The 20,286-nt window shown below is 38.6% G+C and overlaps 1 protein-coding gene across 12 annotated transcripts in view; it reads left to right on the forward strand.

The window, feature by feature from the left end:
* The window catches only part of NCKAP5 (NCK associated protein 5), a 970,240-nt gene that overhangs the window by 519,588 nt on the left and 430,366 nt on the right, over positions 1-20,286 (forward strand). For all 12 annotated transcript variants that reach the window (XM_032354091.1, XM_032354099.1, XM_032354093.1 and 9 more), the window contains one exon: positions 10,303-10,436. In XM_032354091.1, coding sequence (XP_032209982.1) covers positions 10,303-10,436 — 134 coding nt within the window. The remainder of the gene's footprint in view (positions 1-10,302; positions 10,437-20,286) is intronic.

Genomic DNA, 20,286 nt, shown 5'->3' on the forward strand with positions numbered 1-20,286 from the left:
CAACCAACAGTGTGGGCTTTAAAAAAAATCAATTCTTAGGTTCCTTATCTGTTTTTCTGCTTCTGGGATAACTGAATCTTTCATAACTAATGGGGATATTGAATTCAGGGAACCTTATGGGGAAAATAAATTGCAATTGTAAAAAGTAAAAAACGAGGCTACAATTAGATAAATAACTATAGCTTAATTTAGATCCCTTTTGATATTAGTTTGACATCAATTGGTTAATATAGTTTTTCCACTAAAAACTAGTTTTCATGAAAACATAACAGTTTAATTTTGTTGCTGATGCATGTTTGGTTTATGGACCTCTGAAGAAGAAGAAAAAAAAAATGACTTACCAGTTTTAGATTCCCAATAGGTAGCAAGAGAATTAGAATGGTTATTCTGGGTCTCTGTATAATCTTAAAATGTTTCCATATATATTAGATGTTGATTGGTGAATGCATGGCAATAGCTGTGGGTGTCTGGACACCAATTAGTAAGCAAATCTAAGCACATCCTGAAGTTCTGAATTGAGTCTTACTGCCATGCTTTATGTTTGTATCACTAAATCAAATGTACTTGTCTTTTCGAATTGTCAAGTTCAAAACCTCCATTGTGGCTTGTTTGCCAGATTCCACATTTCTTGAATGAGTTCGTATATATTTTTTCATCAATATCTAAAAATATCATTAAGTCCCTATGACCTTGTCTACTGGCCTCTGTTCATTTCTGAATAACTTTTAGATCCTTGTGTTGCCTAAGAGTATTAGTGTTTTTCCCATGGTTTTTTGATCGTAAAATATTTAACAAGAGTGTTATAACTTGGACACGTTTTGGGAAATCTTTTGAAAGGGACACGTATAGTGAATACTTTTCTGTATATTATCCCGTATCTCCTCAACATTAAGTCAATGTAGAATTACCTCTGGATGAGTTGGTGCCCGATGTCACTTACTCAGCAGGACTTTCACAGATGCTTAGAGCATATGTGGGAGGCACGTCTCTTGTTAGAGCAGATGTTTCGCTTGACACATGACCATGCATGGTGGCACTGGAGCTTCCACACCGTGTAAACAAAATTCTTCTTTCTTTTCCAAATTCCTTGAAATTTATATAACTGACCTTGCCTGTCATATACTAATGTAGTTAGAAGCATCAAACCTACTTAGATCTAGGATAGAAGTATTTATTGACATTCTGTATTTGAAATCCAGTGTTAATATCTTAGTTTTAACCCCTGAGGTTTTGGTACCCTACAGATCAAGCCATCTGTTTAAAATCAGAGTAGGTGGTAGGATTAAAAAATAATGTTTTGGGGAGATGTCTGATATAGTGTTATCTGCACTCCAGATGATATATTTGATTAATCTTTCAGTTCTTACATTAAAATGAATTAAAGTTTGATCTACTCAAACATAAATTTTTCAGCTTTTTAAAAGAAATCTAACTACAATGTTTATTTAATATGTGAGGATTATTAAAAACTAGATATTTTGTAGAATTTATCAAAAGTAACTAAACTGGGCGCCTGGGTGGCTCAGCGGGTTAAGCCCCTGCCTTCGGCTCAGGTCATGATCTCAGGGTCCTGGGATCGAGTCCCGCATCAGGCTCTTTGCTCAGCAGGAAGCCTGCTTCCCTCTCTCTCTCTCTGCCTGCCTCTCCATCTACTTGTGATTTCTCTCTGTCAAATAAATAAATAAAATCTTAAAAAAATTAAAAAAAAAATAAAAGTAACTAAACTACATTAGATGATGTAAGTTATGTGATTCTAGTTATCCATGTCTCATTTTTATTTGGGACTTTCAAGTTTTTGTAGTGCTTTACCATACATTGTTTTGCTCATTCCTCACAGTGATCCTATAAAATTGGCTTGGGCAGTTTTACTCTCCCTGATATACAGAGGAAGCTAGCTTAAAACAGTTAGGTTTTAAGTGGCTTGTCCAAAACCTCTTGAGTAGCAAATGCAATCTAAACCAGAAGCTGGTAGCATTCACAGTTCTCTATTTAAATATTTTCCATTCTGTTATTTAGACTTAATTCACTTCTTTTTCCACATAGTGGACAATGATCTTTGCAAAATCTTAACCAGATCCTATCAATCACTTAATGAAACCTTTGCGATGAGTTACTGTCTTACTTAAGATGTAATTGTATATCCTTAATACGACCTTCATGGTCCCCTGGTCTGTGCTTTGTTCTTTCTACCTGTATCCTATGCTACTCCCATCCCCTTGTTCTAAGCATCATCCCCTAGCCTCCAGGCACCCTCAGCTGCTCCTGTTTCTTCCTGTGTGTGACTCAAGACCTTTCCGTTTGCTAATCACTCCACCTAGTGTCATCACAGAGGTCTTATTTTAAATGTTAATTTCTCAGAGAAGCCTTCACTTAAAGGACCAAACAAAATTAGTTTCTCTTGCTATCAGCTTTCAGCAGACCCTTAATTATTCACTGATACATTTATCTGTGTGATAATTCGTTTAGCACCTGCCCTCTTCACTGTGTGTTACTCAGCTACTATCATAAACCAAGTCTATTTGACTCCTTGCTGGTCTCCTGCTTTGGTCCAGTGTGTGGCACATAGTAGCTCCTCAGTAAATATTTGTGGTCTGAGTGGAATGAATAAATCCATGTGGATATGTACATAGCTCTTTTTCCAAACTCTTTTTCATATTTATAGGAATATATGGGTTTTTCTCCATTTCCTGGGAACATGCAGATAAAAATTGCTTTTTGATACTTAAAACAATTTAAACAAGTCTTAGAAAATTATCAGGAAAGATGTTTAAGACAATGAAATGGATTACCCAGGGAAATTGTGGAGTTTCCTTCCCCAGAGGTTTAATCAGAGGATAGTAATTAAGTCTAAGGAAGTTTAAGGTCTGTGTTAAGGCTCTGACATAGAGGCAAGATCATTGGATAGAACTAAAGACTTGGACGTAATATACATTTCTTTTTTTGTTTCTGTGTTTGATTCTTTGTCAAGGGCCCAACTCATTTCTTGTGCCCAAACAGGAAAAGAACTTGGAAACTTAACTCATTCAGATTTCTTTTTCTCTATTGTGGTGTACAGTCAGTTCCACTATAATGTGACCTTTGCATTCCTAAAAATCATTGCACAGGGCTTGTTGGAAAAATGGAAGTAGGGACATGAGACTCAAAAACTTGGTCAGTAATACATTAAAAAAAAATCCAGGAACCTAATAAAAATATCAGCTAAGTTTTAGTTGTGTTAAGTGGTTAAGAAATACACGAATAATATAATACATATGGCACTTCTCCTTGAGAAAGACAGGCAGCTGGCTTGTGGAGGGGGTCATTGGAAGGGCTGCGGCTTGTGAGTTACTGCCAAGTGGCAGAAGGAAGGCTGTCTGAAATCAGAGGGCAAATTGTGTCACCAGATATAGGTGGGGTGGCTCTTAAGAGGCACAGTAACTGAAAGCATTGGCCCATCCATCTTAAATGAGTGTGATTTGTGTATTTCTGTGCTAGGTCCAGCTGGTGCAGTTTTTTGTGTTCACTTCATGTTCCTCATGAATGAAATCAGGCATAAGCGAGTGTGAGATTTAGGTTATGCTCACATTGGTTCCTGACACAGCCATTGCCCTAAAGCAAATCTATGCACTTAAAGTAAGTGTTAGGAGGCTAGTCCACATGGAGATGCAGGAAGATCCTAAACTCATTTCCTCCAACAGACACACTAAATCTGCAACTACATATGGAAGGCTTCTCTCTGAAAACTCAAGGCACCTCTCTCTGCCATCAGGAGAGAATAGGCCTGCACTCAGGAGGGTTAGAGAAGGTGAGATGTGGTCTCACCACAGACTCACTGCCAGCTCTGCAACCCACAGTCAGGAGGGAATTCAAAAACCCAGAGCTTCTTGAGGAGGAAAGGGTCTATAGATTATATCAGTCACTCTTAAGACGAATATTTGAGAGATGAGCCGCCAAGACAACTGCTTTGAAGATTCCCAGGGCTTGTGTCCATGAAGCCCAAAGGGCTGAGGTGAAATGGGAAACAGCTCTTAAAAGGCTCAAGTGCAGATTTGCTCCAGGGCCCAGCTCAGAAGTAGAAGTTTGGAAAAGCACACAGAGTATATGTGAAGAAGATTCGTTTGCTCATCTTAGGCATCCTTTGGAGGGAGAGGTGCGTTTTGGCATTCTCTGCAGGGATGCAGGTGCTGGAAGACTCCATCCATCCTTGTGCTCTGTCTCTGACTCACTAAAACCTGGGCTACCATGTTTTTATTTTTTTCCTTCAGAAGGTATCATCTTTATGCGCTCTTTCTGCCAGGCTTCACTGGCATTATTTTCTAGAAGGGAGATTTTACATATGTCTGGTGCCCCGGCTTGTTTACATTTAATACTTCAGTTTTTTGTGACTACCAACAGGCGATCCACTGAGCTTATGATCTTGAGGCCAAAGTGGCTTGTATTCCTGGATACCTTAAGGAACTATTGGAAAGACAGTTCTTAACAGACTGCCATCTCCAGGGCAGTGTACAGATAGTAGACTGGAAACACCCCCTCACTCTGTGAGTAGGTATTTTGCATGTCCGGGAACTTTGGTCTAAGGGACAAGTTTCTGGTCTGCCACACTCCTAAAGGCCTACTGAACGGCTCTCAGGGGGCACCTGGGTGGCTCAGTTGGTTAAGCGACTGCCTTCAGCTTGGGCTCCCTGTTCACATGAGGAGGCTGCTTTTCCCTCTCCCTCTGCCCCTTCCCACCCCCCTGCTTATGTGCTCCCTCCCTCTCTCTCTCATACTCTCTCTCAAATAAATAAATAAAATCTGTAAAAAAAAAAAAAATGAAGTGCTCTGAGGGCTTAAGTCCCCAGTCTGATGATGTGCCCAAGGGAGGGGTATGCATAGGGTTAGAAAAGAATAAAACTGGGACCAGAATGCTGGGAAATGTTAGCTGGTAAAGACTGGAAACAGAAAAAGGAACCAGGCAAGGAAGCTGGATTCAGGCCCAAAAGAATTCATGATCTTGCTTCACAAAGAATAAGATACTTAGGAACAAATTTAACTAAGGAGGTAGAAGACCTGGATATCAAAAACTGCAAGACATTAATGAAAGAAATTGAAGAAGACACAAATAAGTAGATAGACATTCCATGCTAATAGATTGGAAGAGTTAATACTGTTAAAGTGTCCATGCTACCCAAAGCAATACATAAATTCAGTGCAATTCCTATCAAAATTCCACTGACATTTTTCACAGAAATAGAAGAAAATCCTAAAATGTGTATGGGATCACAAAAATCTCTAGAAGCTAAAACAATCTTGAGAAAGAACAACAAAGATGGAGTCATCATACTCCCTAATTCAAACTATATTACAAAGCTGTCATGTCAAAACAGTACTTTATTGGCATAAAAAACAAACACAAAAATCAGTGAAACAGAAGAGAGACCCAGAAATAAACCCACTATTAATATAGTCAATTAATTTATGACAAAGGAGATAAGAACACACAGTATGGAAAGGACAGTCTCTTTAATAAATGGTGTTGGGAACACCGTACAGACACATGCAAAAGAATGAAACTACTACTATCTACTATCTTACATCATATACAAAAATTAACTCAAAATGAATTAAAAACTTGAATGTAAGACCTGAAATCATAAAACCCCTGGAAAGAAAACTGGGCAGTAAGAAACTTGACATTGGTCTTGGTGATAATATTTTGGATCTGACTCCAAAAACAAAAGTAAACAAGTGAGATCAAACTGAAATCAGCTTCTGCATAACAAAGGAAATCATCAACAAAATGAAAAGACAATGCATTGAATGTGAGAGCAAGGCATTCTGACTGGATATATGATTAAAGAATTTACAAATCATATATCCAATCAGGGGTTAATATTCAAAATAGAGACAGAACTACAATACAATAAACAAAAACAAAAAACAAAGCAATCTGATTTAAAAATTGGCAGAAGGTCTGAATAGACATTTTCTAAAGGAAACATTCATGTGGCCAACAGATGCGTAAAAATATGTTCAATATGACCAATCATCAGGGAAATCATCAAAACCACCAAAAAGTGTCACCTCATATCTGTTAGAATGAATCAAAAGAAAAAAAAAGAAAAGAAAAGAAAAGAAGAAAGAAACAAAGAAAGAAATAACAAGTGTTGGTAAGATTATCAAGAAAAGGGAACCCTTATGCATAGTTGGTATGGATGTGAATTGTGTAGCCACTATGTAAAACTGTATGGAAGGTCCCCAAAAAAGTAAAAAGAGAAGTATCATACGATCCAGCAATCCATCTTCTGGGTATTTATCTGAAGAAAATGAAAACATTACTTCAAAAAAAAAAAATATAGGCACCCCGTGTTTGTTGCAGCATTATTTACAATAGCCAAGATATGGAAGCAACCTAAGTGTCCTATCTTGGATGAAGAAGATGTGTAGGTACACACACACAACACACACCCTCACATACAATAAACTACTACTCAGCCACATAAAAGAAGGGATTCTTGCCATTTGCAACAACATGATTAGTCCTTGAGGGCACTAAGCTAAGTAAAGTAAGTCAGGCACAGAAAGAAGACAAGTGCCGTATGCTCTCACTTATATAATAGAATGAAAAAACAAAACAAACAGCAACAACAAAAACCAAACAGAGATCCAGAGAACAGATTGGTGGTTGTCAGAGGTTGAGAAGCAGTGGATGGTGGGAAAAAGGGACGAAGGGGGTCAAAAAGCAGACTTATAATCATGAAATAAGTCACGAGGGTATAATGTACAGCACGGTGACTGTAGTTAATACTACTGTATTGCATATTTGAAAGTTGCTAAGTGAGTAAATCTTAGATTGTCTCATCACAAGAGAATAAAAAAACACTTTGTAGTTATGTATTATGATAGATGATAACTAGGCTTCTTGTGGAGATTATGTTTGCATTTGTGTATATAAATATTGAACCATTATGTTGTACACCTGAAACTAATATGTTATATGTCAAATATAAAAATAAATAAAGGATGGAAAGATTACAAAATGAATGTTAGAGCAGAACTGACTATCCTAAGAAGAAAAAAAGGTGGAGGTGGGCAGTGGGACTTGGGGTCAGAAAAATTTGTTTTTGGTCCCAGAGCTGTCATTTCTAACAGTGAAACCCTGAGCAAGCACTTTCCCTCTCTTTATACCATTTTATCGTATCTTTAAATGAAGTTGGTAACAACCAACGTTGCCACATTGTCCTGAGGGCTAGATGAAGCGATAAAGGTGAAACATTCCATAAACAGTAAAGTGCTTTCCAACTCAAGATTTTTCACAAAAAACTTATTTCAGAGGTACAGCTATCAACTAAAGAAGAGCAAAGGGTTAGAAGTTCACCCACTCAGAGCCAGCTTTTGTTGAAAAAACTGTGCAAACCCTCCTTTTGGATGAGAGTGAAGCCCATGACTCTGAAAGGAGGGGGTGCTTTATGCCTGGTGAAGTGTCTTGTGAACACATGTCTCATGTCTTATAGACTCAACCCCGGGGGGAGGGGCAGTGTTTCTGTTCCTGGTGTAGCAGTTTGTGTACAATGGTAGGAGAAGCCAAGGAGGAAAAGGGGAAAAGGTGAACTTGCTAAAGGAAACTGAGAGAAATACAAATGTGGTCCCCACTGAGTTTAGAAAAATACTCTCAGAGCTTTCTTAAGATGGCTTCTTAAAGCCATCCCAGCCCAGGGATTCAGTGGAAGGAGCTGTCACAGAAATTTGGCCTCTTCAGGTCTACAACCCAGATTTCTGTGACATTGTTTTTTACTTAACTGCTCTTCAGTACCCGGCAGCATCGTATAAACAAGACTCAACTCTTCTGCACCTCTCACTCCCTTTCACTCTCCGTGCTGTGAAAGATACAGAGCAAACCTGTAGGGAAAAAATCAAAATTACAGACAGCTATCACAAAAAAAAAAAAAAAAAAAAAATCTGTCCATGTTTTTACTTTTTTTACTTTTTTTTACTTCCTTTTACTTCTTTTTAAACTTCTATCCATGTTTTATAATTTGAGTAAAAAAAAAATTTTTTTCCCTACATTTGGAAAGTAGATACGGCTTATTGTCAAGCTTTGATGGTTTAATTGAAGTACACACCATTTAAAGGGAATATATTTCAGTAAACAACTTTTGCCTCATTAGTCTTCGAATTCCCTGGAACTTTCTCTATAATGTAAGGGTATCATTTTACTTGTATTTGAAAAGGCATTAAAAAATTGAACAGAAAAGTTTATTCACATGGAAAATGTCTTCCCTTATTAGATTTTGGGGAATTCTTCAATATGACAGGGAGCAAATCTATGTGACATTCTTCATTTGTGAAGGAAAAATGGATTCTATCTTCCCTGCAAAACTTCACCTTTTTCATATGCTGTGCTTTTTAACTATTTAACAGACACCATTTGTTTCGCTTGTTTTGGGAATCAAAGCAGTCTTCCAAATTCTGTAATAAAGGTGACTTACCCATGTTCCTTCTAGTCCACTCAGTTTATACAGAGATGACTCTTGGTTATGTGTAATAATGCAGTAAATTTTATTTTTGTCTTTTTATTGTGGTTAAATATATGTAATAAAATCTAAATAATAAAATAAAAATATAATAAGTAATAAAACAAATAATAAAATATATATGCTATGAAATTTGCCATTCTATTTCTACAAAGGTTTGGCTTTGGTTAGCATGTTTCTCCTTCAAAATCGTGTTTTTCTTCTCTTCCAGAGCTGCTGGAACATGACAGAATAAAGATTTGATTTTGATTTTTCTTTTTCTGAATCTGATAGAGGCAACTGACTGTGTAGGGGTGAAAAATGGACCACCAAAGAGTTTGGGACAGAAGCTACAGGCCTGACTTAGCTAAAGGCCAGCTCCAGAATCAATAAGCAAATATACTTCTAGTACGTTAAATGCAGAAAATACATATACACATAAGACATAGTCCTGATCTCAAACAGATGTTTATGTAGGTGAAGAATCGTAATACATGCACACAAAAAATAATGATAGAAGAAAGTAAGAGTGTATAGGGTTGTAAAGAGCATAGGTGCTGTGGACACAAGGAAGGAAGAGAACAATGAAGTGAGGTGGAGAAGTTCTAGAGAGATGGTTCAAAGCCAAACCTGGCAGCATCTTCAGATTTTAAGTAGATCTCAGAGAGCTTGTTAAGCAGGAGGAAGAGCATGGTCAAGGGCGCACAGGCAGGGGAATACATAAGTATTTTTAGAGGATCTTGATTTATTTCCAAATTATGGTCTACTGTTTCCTTCATAATCCTCAGGAGAGCTTTTCCCCCATGTGTTAGAGGTGGAGACAGTCCATCTCTCCTATCACTTGTGGTGAATGTGCCCCATGCGGTGGATAGCATTTCCTCCCGGGTAATCCATGGTTCAGAGTCATCATGCAGTCTTGGCTTCCCTTTCTCCCGTGTAAGAATGTGGGTCCCTCCTGGTCAGTACTGAGTTGTTCTTTGGTTTTCGTCACAGAACATCCATTCCGCATGCAAAGTGCTCACATTAGTAGCAACCATAACCGTAATAGCATGACATGCCAAAAGAAGAAGTAGCAGAAGCAACAAAACAACAAAAATACATTAGCATGGGAGAGTCAGTATTGTCAGGGGGATTCGAGTCTGCGTGCTTCTGAGCGGTTCCAGGAATGAGTTTTTGCTGAACCATCTATTCCAAGTCTTCCAGCCCTTCTTTCTACACTGATTCCCGTTTGTGAATGAGCTGATTTTCTGCCATAATAAATAAAGTGGGTGGCTTAGCCTGTTTTTATCTGTGAAAACCTAACTGGATAAATAAAAACAAAACATTTAACCTTATTCTCATCAGCTCCATGGCCTAATGAAGTTGAAATTACAGGTCCTTGTACAAAAATCACTTACGTTCCTTTAAAAGCATAGACAAGCTATTGAAGAGATGAAACGATTCTGAATAGGCACTAATGATCTTACTCATCATTGCTTGAGTTCTAATACATTTGGTAGTATTACTGGGTCATAGATCTTCATATCTGCACAAGAAGCCGCCTGGTTTAGTGAAAATTATTCAAGCAATAGAGACACATCCAGGATTGAAAACTGTTACCTTCTGGTTTTTATGACAAATTACTTAGATGCCTCTGATCCTTAGTTTTCTTGTCTGTAATGAGAGGTTAATAATAGAAGCTACTTCATGGGGTTGTAATGAGGATGGAATTAATTTATATATAAAGTCCAAGTTTGCACTTAGTAACTGACAGCTATTACTAATTATTTTTTTTTCTCGTAGTAATTAAGAAATACCTCCTTAAAAGTCATTCCCTTTGTGCCTTTTATAGCATGAGAAGCTGATGCATGAATTGGAAGAGGAAAGACACTTACGTCTTCAGAGTGAGAAGCGGTTGCAGGAGGTGACACTGGAGTCTGAGCGCAACAGAATTCAGATGCGTGGCCTCCAGCAACAGTTCTCCAGGTATGGTTCTGAACTGAGCTGCTTGATTCAGGAGGGGCATCCCTTCCTGCACCCAAAGCCCCCAGGTTGAATTTCCATTGTGAAAGCATCTGTTGATTTGAGGAGCTAATTTACCTACAGCTTAGACCTTCTTCTCTGGCCACACCATCATAAGGCATCTGGGCCAGTTTGTTGAAAACTTGCTCTTTGCACCTAGTGGAGTCTTGGCTTTATTGGATCTGGTTATCTTTTCTTCCTTGATGGGTTTCCAAGGGATTTTTCCAGGAAGATGTGGTGGCTGTGTGGTTTATAAGAATGTCCCTTGAAAGGCCAGCCGGGAGGATGAAATTTTACCAGTCATCATAATTCTGTTTTAAGGAAGACAGAGGATGTGAATCTAATCATTCAGTAAGCTCTTACTCAGTACTTAAAGGAAACCTTTACCGATAGTTTAAAAAAAAATCAAAATCAATGAGTTTTTCCTTTAAAAAGACTTAACTTGAATTTGAAATTAGCATTCTGAAAAGTAGCTCTTAGATTTAATTCCCACACAGTCAGAATCTTTCAGCTTCCAGTTACAGTTACTGTGGGGCCAGGTAAAGGTTCAACCTATTATTTAAATATAACCTATTTATTTAACCTATCTGTGCTATTCCAGTCCTGGGACCAGATATGAGAATTCTGTGAAGGACAATTTTCTTTCTTTCTTTCTTTCTTTCTTTCTTTCTTTCTTTCTTTCTTTCTTTCTTTCTTTCTTTCTTTCTTTCTTTTTCTTTCTTTCTTTCTTTCAAGATTTTATTTATTTTGACAGAGACATAGCGAGAGAGGGAGCACAAGCAGGGAGAGTGAGAGAGGGAGAAGCAGGCTTCCTACAAGCAGGGAGTCCAATGTGGGGCTTGAACCCAGGATCCTGGGATCATGACCTGAGCCGAAAGCAGATGCTTAATGACTGAGCCACCCAGGTGCGCCAAGGACAATTTACTTTCATTTCTGTATTTCACTTCACCATTTCCCAAATCAGGAAATTAATTTTGGGGGTTTTTGTTTTTTTCTTTCTCATGAGGTTGTCTCAGGCTGAATCAAGTTTGAGACGTTGCCCTAAATTTTTTTCTGAGCAATCTATGTGGATCTTGACTTTAATTTACCATTGGGATTTGGATATAATCAATGATGGATAATATGGCTTCCTCATTATGAACCTTTTATAATGATAGCTTAAGTTTTGGATGTGTCACACAGAGAAACTGAAATTGAGCCTCCAGATGTCTTATCTCTTTGTGACTAATACCATCAGTGCATGTGACTTTGGAGGAACAGGGTAGAAAGGATGGATGGTCCCCTGTGTTCAGACTCATAATTTAACGCCCTGTTCCACTCTCTGAGCCCGTAATACACAGGTGCTATAGAAATGCACCAATCAATACTTCAAACAAATGCAGGTCCCACCCTTCTCAGGCTATTATTTATACAACCTTGTACTCGGTTTTTCATTTGGTTTGATGGTAACTCTCACTTTACGTCTCCCAACTTGAAATAATAGACCCCTCCCCACACATACTTTTGAAGCAGCTCTAAAACAAGCTCTGCTTTGTCATACTTGCCATTTTAAGACTATAGGAAAGGAGGAGGTAGATCGCCCTACCCTTGTGTTATCTAATTGAGATGTCTCTGTATTCAAGCTATTGATTTACTGGGTGTGAGACACATGGCACAGTAAATTATTTTCATATGATGCCAGGTCATCTGCTGTAAATCAATGACACCCATACAGAGTTGTGTTGCACAAGAGTCAAGGCATCCTGGACTGAATGAGAAGATAATTCTATGTAGAACAAATAGTGGTTGGTTTTATATACTGCATTTCCCCCTACTATCATCAGTTTCCTTATGTAAAGCTTCGCTGGAACTGAAGAGTTCAAATCCAGTTATAGCCAGACAACTAATGCAAATTAGCAAAGGTGGATGAAAAAGCATGTATCACAGATAAGATAATTACACAAAGGGAGAGAGGGAAATAAATCAGTAGAGTCTTTTAATGATAGAGAACAAACTGAGGGTTGGCAGAGGGAGGTGGGTGAGGGGTGATCTAGATGGGGGATGGGTATTAAGGAGGGTACTTTTTGTGATGAGCGCTGGGTGTTGTATGTAAGTGATGAATTTCTGGATTCTACTCCAAAAACCAATATTGCACTGTATGTTAACTAAATAAAATTAAAAAAAAAAAGAAAGAAAAAAATGAGCAAAGGGGGGAAAAGAAAGAGAGAGGCAAACCAAGAAACAGACTCTAAATTATAGAGAACAGGGGCACCTGGGTGGCTCAGTGGGTTAAAGCCTCTGCCTTCAGCTCAGGTCATGATCTCAGAGTCCTGGGATCGAGCCCCGCATAGCATCAGGCTCTCTGCTCAGCAGGGAGCCTGCTTCCTCCTCTCTGCCTGCCTCTCTGCCTACTTGTGATCTCTGCCTGTCAAATAAATAAGTAAAATATTTTTAAAAAATAAAATAAATAAATTACAGAGAACACACTGATGGTTACCAGAGGGGAGGTGGGTGGGGGGATGGGTGAAATAGATGACGGGGATTAAGGAGGGCATGTGTTGTGAGGAGCCCTGGGTGATGTATAGAAGTGTGGAATCACTGTATTGTATACCTGGAACTAATATTACCCTGGATGCTAACTAACTGGAATTTAAATAAAAACTTTTAAAAGGAGATAATTACACAATAGTTTAAGTAGGCCCACTACACCATTTTTGATGGCCTTTTGCATTTTCACTTTGGTTTGTGAGATACTTCTAGTTCTGTTTATTTAAACAATCCTGTTACTATAAGTCTTTATAGAATTCTCCTAATTATAGAACATGTATATAGCTCATCACCCTTGGACATGGTCCACCTCTAAATGCTCACGTAAGTAATTTCCATATTCCAAATAATTGGACTGAATTTAAAACGTTTACCTTCATAATTTTCTCCTTTTCCCTGGGTCAACAAATTCATTTTGTACATGATGCTCCCTGACATGTAGGGTTGCTTTGAGTATTGTTTATGGAGTGAGTTTACTTTGAAAACTAATGCTAGTAGCCCACGTTTTCAAAGGACATGAAGTGGATTACAATAAAAGGTAGCTTCACAACACAACTAATAAAATGAAAAATAGAAAACAAAAGCCACGAAAGGGTAGTATGGCAAGTAATCATACTTACATGGACTGTCATGTTTTCTGAGAATGAGCATGTGACTTAGTTCTAAGATTCCTGGCAGAGATTAAAAGGAATGTACAAGAGCCTATGTAATTGTTATCTCCTAGACAAAGGCTACTACTCCTCAGGGAGAGAAACGTTGTCTCTGGTAACAAACTCATTCTAGAACACATCCATTGACCCCTTCAGAGATGGCCTTGAATGATATCAATGGCAATCATCCAAAATGGCGTAAAGTAGCATTAATTCATAGGTAATGGTACTTCTACAAGGTCACGTACATCTACAAAGTTAAGGGATTTCTGAATGTCACAGTGTTGGTCTGATGAGCCTGGAGCGCTGAGGCATAGACAGAGCTGTAAGAAATATTTGCCTCGTGTACTTGATGGTGGTATTGCCATGCAGGCATCTAAATGGGAGTAAAGGAGATTCTGGAGTCTCAGGTCCAGGGAAGAGGTAAGATTTGGAGGGGAAAGTGGATAACAAAGTTAGAAATGGGAACAATTAGGTGTATGTGCAAAGTAGAGTTCAGGTGTCAGAATGAGTGCTGCAAGGGAAATTAGTCCAAGGCTTGATTTTATGCAGTTTCAGTGACGTGACACGCTTGGTGGCTTAAAGGCATTGGGCAAACTTGAACATTGTGATTATCTGTGGTGATGAGTAAGGGGGTCACTTAGGTGATAAAAATCTATAAAAATGCTTGAGTGAGTAGTTCTCTTTTATGTCACCACCAAACCTTCATTTATAATCTCCCTTTCCCTCTTAACCTCTGATTAGGGTGTAATGATCAGCAGTGGTTCAAAATGTGGGCAAAAGAGAGAGAGAGATGTGACCAGAGATTACATCATCAGCTCTAAGCTCATAAATCAGAAATTGCCTGCACTGAGGGTGATTCAGACAGCCATAATAAGCCCAATTCAGACCATTTAGAACCTCCCATCTAAATACAGTGAAGAGAAAAGATACTTTCAAATGAAGCCTTCCCCATACACGAAGGAGCATTTCAGTAGGGTGGTACTGGGAGGCAAGCAAAAGTGTCAGTAGGGTTTCTTTGTCTTGATATTTGTTGATACAAATCAAAGTTGCTTTCCATATGTCATAATGATATTTTAACCTGTTGTCTGAGTGGTGTCCATGGCTGGGTGGTATAGTTTATGTGGGAATAGCTTTGTGCTCCACCCTTCTATCTGTCTCTCCGCTCCTTTTAACTGTTCGTTTGAACTATGCATGTCTAACCAGCCAAGGTTAATGATGTGAGTGTGGCTATGTCACTGCCTTCCGTTCTATGTAAAGATGAGTGTTGGCACCCCCAATGTCATTACTTTGAGTGAATGAGGTTGTTTGTGTATCAGTTAGATTCACCTAGACAAGTAGTTCAGGAACACTCTCTCCAACCAGGTGGGCTGTATTGAGGTAGAATAACAATGATTAAGAAAAGGGGCATCTGGGGGGCTCAGTTGGTTAAGCTTCCTCCATCAGCTCAGGTCATGATCTCAGAGTCCTAGGATCAAGTTCCACTTCGGGCTTCTTGCTCATCAGGGAGCCTGATTTTCCCTCTGCCTGCTGCTCCCCCCTGCTTGTGCAGTCTTCCTCTCTCTCTCTGTCAAACAAATAAATAAAATATTAAAAAAAAAATGGGGGACCGTGGGTGGGTCCGTGGGTTAAGGCCTCTGCTTTCGGCTCGGTCCGTGATCCCAGAGTCCTGGGATTGAGCCCCGCATCGGGCTCTCTGCTCAGCAGGGAGCCTGCTTCCTCCTCTCTCTCTCTGCCTGCCTCTCTGCCTGCTTGTGATCTCTGTCAAAATAAATAAATAAAATCTTTAAAAAAAATGATTAAGAAGAACCAGTTTTGTGAAGAAATAAGCAATACAGACTACTTATTTAATGGAAATCATGCATGATGGGCACCTGTATTTGAGTTGGTTCCTTTGGAAACAGTCCAGTCAATGTGTAGATTATTGCCGAAAGCTGCTGTTCTTTTCAGACAAGCATTTTTATTGTGTGTAAGTTAAGACAGAATACAGTGTGTGTCCTCAAAAAATGTAGACCCCAGATAGAGAAGACTTAGGTACATATAAGAACCAAAAAACCCACATTTATAGCTTATTTGTAAATAAAGGGAACTTTTGTCCAAATTCAGGACAGTTGGCCTTCATATTTGTTAATGGCATCTTATCACGCAAAGGCATGAATCAAGCCAGATGAAATTAGCACTAATTTTATAGTGCTACTAGCTGTGGTATTGTACATATTTATCATATGACAGCTCTCTGCTATAGTATGTTTGAAGCTTTAAATTAGTAGATGCACCACCTAGAAGACATAAGTTATAAACTATCTACTCTTAGAGAATGGTATCACACCCAAAGCATCATCAAAAATCAATTAATATTTCTCTGCAGCCTTGAAATGTTCCGTGTGTGTGTGTGTGTGTGTGTATATTTACACCATGCACTGTTGAAACAAGTTAGCTTTGTTGCCCATAATAGACCAGGATCGTTAAAAATCACCCAAATGGAGAGCAAGTTTCCCCCTCTTACGACTCCAGGATTTCTCTGCACCTGTTTTGACCTTCTCTCTCTACACAGTTATCTGCTACCTTGAAGCTATTTCTTTGCTTTCTGTAACTGGGATTTCTCCTATCACAGTTGATTGCTATGCCTAAGTGCAGTCGGCTGCATGCTGAACTTCAAGGAGACGTAAATGGAGATGGTTTTACTGCTTAACACGTTCACTGGTTGCTGTTCACATTATCGGCTCTCAGAGACTTTATGGAAGCCTAGGGTTCATTTTCTGCTGCCCATTTGGAAGCTGTAGGCACCTGGCATAGAAGTGTGTGTTGAAGAGGATAATACGCCCTTAAATGTTCTACCCACGTATTCCCTCTGCCTTTGTGTCTGTTGCATACGTCAGAAGAACATTTTCTCTACATCTTTAGCAGAAGTAAAACATAACAAGGTGAGAAAACCTGTCTATTGACCTTGGGACAATCAGCAGCACGAGCTCTTCTGCTCCCCTTCTGCATTTTTTCCCATCTCAGACCTTCGTCAACTTTAACCTCTCCCAGGGGCTGGCTCTCCTGAGTGCCTTGTTCCTCCTGATGAATACAGAGGACAATTTTCTATTGATTTAAGAGTTACTTATTTCCACAGTATCAGCAATATTTCTAGATGAGACTTTTCATAAAAGTGGAGGCCTCTCATCTCCTTTGAGAAAACCTAGCAGAAGTTTAAAATGGCAAAGCAGCATTGGTGAAATGATAAATTTTCTTCAAATCACACAGATGGGGAAAAGAAAAAGATTTTAAATAGCATGTTTTAAATGCCTGGTTCACATAGCATGGATCATGTTTTGATGTCAGAAGTTTATATCTTAGTGATCTAGTGTGTAAGGTCTTGCTTAAGCAAAGCAGAGGGAAGCTAAAACCAACTTTAAGGGAATGGGGTGGGGGGGGGAATGGATGCCATTTTCAGCTCCCTGAGCAACTGATAAGTTAATGCTAAAATTGCTTAGTTCCTTTGTATTTCTGTTTCTGCCTAAGATATGATGACATTGTCATAAGTTTCCTAAATTCTTGACGGAGCTATATGTTGTTGAGTAGAAAATATAGAAGTTATATTGCCATTACTGTTCCCTGGTGGAGAAAACCTTATTAACACAGAGTATAGTTACAATTCTATTTCAAGAAACACCATCCTGTTTAACGGGGCTTCCTAGGACCTGGTTCTAGCTCTACTTCTAACTAGCTTCATAACTTCAGTAAAGTAATTTGACCTTTTTGGATCTCAGTGTGCTCGATTGTAACATAAAGGAGCAGAATTGCTTACAGTTTTATAATGCTTCTTATGGTTTTTAAAAGGCAGTGTGTTTAAACTGAAATGCATTACTTGAGTGAAGTTACAATTAAACTGTTGTAACCAGGCCATCTTGAATTTCTAACAACCAGGGTTTCGTGTTGGGGCTGTGGAGTAAACGGTCTTATACGCCACACTGTGATCACGGTGAAGCTCTGTGGGGTTGGGCTCTTGCCATGTCTATTTTGGTTCCTTGACTCTGGAGAAGTCAAGATTAGAAAAGTGCCGAGCCCAGATGAAATATTTCTGTTGAGGACAGGCAAAATTGAATACCGAGGAACTTGACTGGCAAAGGAAGCTACACTCCTCTGCAGTGGACATAAACATTATTGCTCTTGGCTCTGATGTTGTCCACTTTATGATTTATTTGAGCTAGTTTGGGAAAAAGCCTCAACAGAGAGAACTTTATGACATCCAGAATTGTTTTCACTTTTAAACAATTTCTCTGAAGAAACAGCCATCAGTAAAAACAAAAAATGGACAACAAAACAAAGCAAAAACAGTGATTTGGTCTCCTTATAAACATTTTTTTTTAATTACCCATTATAGTCTTACTATGTTCCTAACCCCATCACAACATACTTTTTTTCTTTTAAGAAAATAAATACAGGATATAGAATCCATTTTATATTAAAATTGGAAACTAAATTCATTTTATTTTTAATGATAAATATTTTTGGTCAGATTGCAGAAAATCCTTTTTTTAGGTGTACGTTTTGTTCAGTTTTGACAAGCATATATCATTGTGTAACCAAGTCAAAATTTAGAATATTTTCCTGCCCCTGAGAAGTTCCCTGATTTCCCTTTGTTGTCAGTTCTAACTTTATATCCTAAGCCCCTGGCAATGACTGATCTGATTTCTCTCCCTATAGTTTTGCCTTTTCCAGAAAATCATATAATTTTGAAGTTTGAAAGTATTTCACTTTCTGTGCCTTGTTTCTTTCATTCAGTGTCTCTTTTGAGAGGCATCCTTGCTGCCGCATGTGTCGGTAGGTAGTTCATTCGCTTTTATTGCTCAGTAATATCCCATTGTATAAAAGTACCTGTTTGTTTACTCATTCAGCTCCTCGTGGCTTTCTTCCAGTTTGGGGTGACTTTAACATTGCTATAAACTTGTGACTTTTGTGGTCTAGTTTCAGTGTTTTCATTTCTCTTGGATAGATAACCAGGAATGGTACTACAGAGTCATGTAAAAGCACACATTTAACTTTATAAGAAACCACGACTTTTTCAAAGTAGCCACACCATTTTGCATTCTCACTAACAGTGTGTGGGAGTTTATTCCATGTTAATAAATGCTTCTTGAAAAACAAAACACAGATATGGAAAACCACACACACCTACAAAAATAACTGGCTTAATGAATTATTCTAAGGTAAGCAACATCACAAAGAAACTCTTCCTGCTACCCAGAATGCCTCCGGAGGCCTCTTCCCATTCTCAACCTTCATCTTCCCCCAACAAGTAACTAATATCCTGCGTTCATAGCTCCTTGTGTTTTTAATAGTGTTATCACTGGGGCTCCTGGGTGGCTCAGTGGGTTAAGCCGCTGCCTTCGGCTCAGGTCATGATCCCAGGGTCCTGAGATCAAGTCCCGCATCGGGCTCTCTGCTCAGCAGGGAGCCTGCTTCCTCCTCTCTCTCTCTCTCTGCCTGCCTCTCTGCCTACTTGTGATCTCTCTCTGTCAAATAAATAAATAAAATCTTAAAAAAAAATAGTGTTATCACTTACTGTACATTGCCAGACACTTTAGCTTAGCCTTTGCTGTTTGTTATAAAACTGGTTATGTATTTTAGGTTTCTTTTAACGACTAGGTTACCTTCTATCGCTTGCTTTTCTTTCAAAATACCTATTGAAGAACTTAGAACATTTGACCTACAGAATTTCTCAGTTTAAATTTGTTGTTTGCTATTCTTGGGGCAGTTCACCATGCTTCTCTGTTCTCCATATTTTCTGCAAATTGGCATCTGTTTCCATACCCTGCTCTTAATAATGATCTAAATAAAGAGATCAAGGAGGTTGTTATCTAAGGGGTGAAGAACTTTTCTCATATCCCCATACATTTCTTATACCACAACCAGTAACATTTGTCATGATACACATTCAGTAAATATTTGATGGTTGAAGAATGAATGAGTGAATGAATGAATGAATGAATGAATAGGAGAATGAATGAATATCTTCACTGAAACAAGAAGGTACAGCCAGGGGTGCCTGGGTGGCTCAGTGGGTTAAGCCTCTACCTTCGGCTCAGGTCATGATCCCAGGGGCCTGGGATCGAGTCCCGCATAGGGCTCTCTGCTCAGCAGGGAGCCTGCTTCTCCTCATCTCTCTCTCTGTCTCTCTGCCTATTTGTGATCTCTCTCTCTGTCAAATAAATAAATAAAATATTTAAAAAAAAAAAAAAAAAAAAAAAAGAAGGTTCAGCCAGCATTGTACTATGAAACACTTAGGTTAAACAAGGAAGAATTTTAAAGATAGTGTGTTTATGATAGAAACTGGCTTCCAAGAGAGGTTGTAAAGAGTGGCCATTCCTGTGAATCTTTTAAAATTTTGATAATAGTCATCATTCTTAGAGTTATAAACCATGATGGCCTGGGAGGATGAAGACCCAATTTCCCATTTCTGGGCTTCTATGATAGAGTACTCACCTATAAAAGATGAGTTGCCTTTTCTTTTCTTTTCTTTTTTTTTTCAGAATATTCTTTGCAGAATTCCTGTCTGCAGGGCACTAAATGGAATTTGGTACATTAAAAGTTTACTTCCCATAGGGTAAAGTTTACTTTCAGAGAGTGTTTTATGACCTTCAGATAACATT

Source organism: Mustela erminea, chromosome 8 (genome assembly GCF_009829155.1).
Source record: "Mustela erminea isolate mMusErm1 chromosome 8, mMusErm1.Pri, whole genome shotgun sequence".
NCBI lineage: Eukaryota > Metazoa > Chordata > Mammalia > Carnivora > Mustelidae > Mustela > Mustela erminea.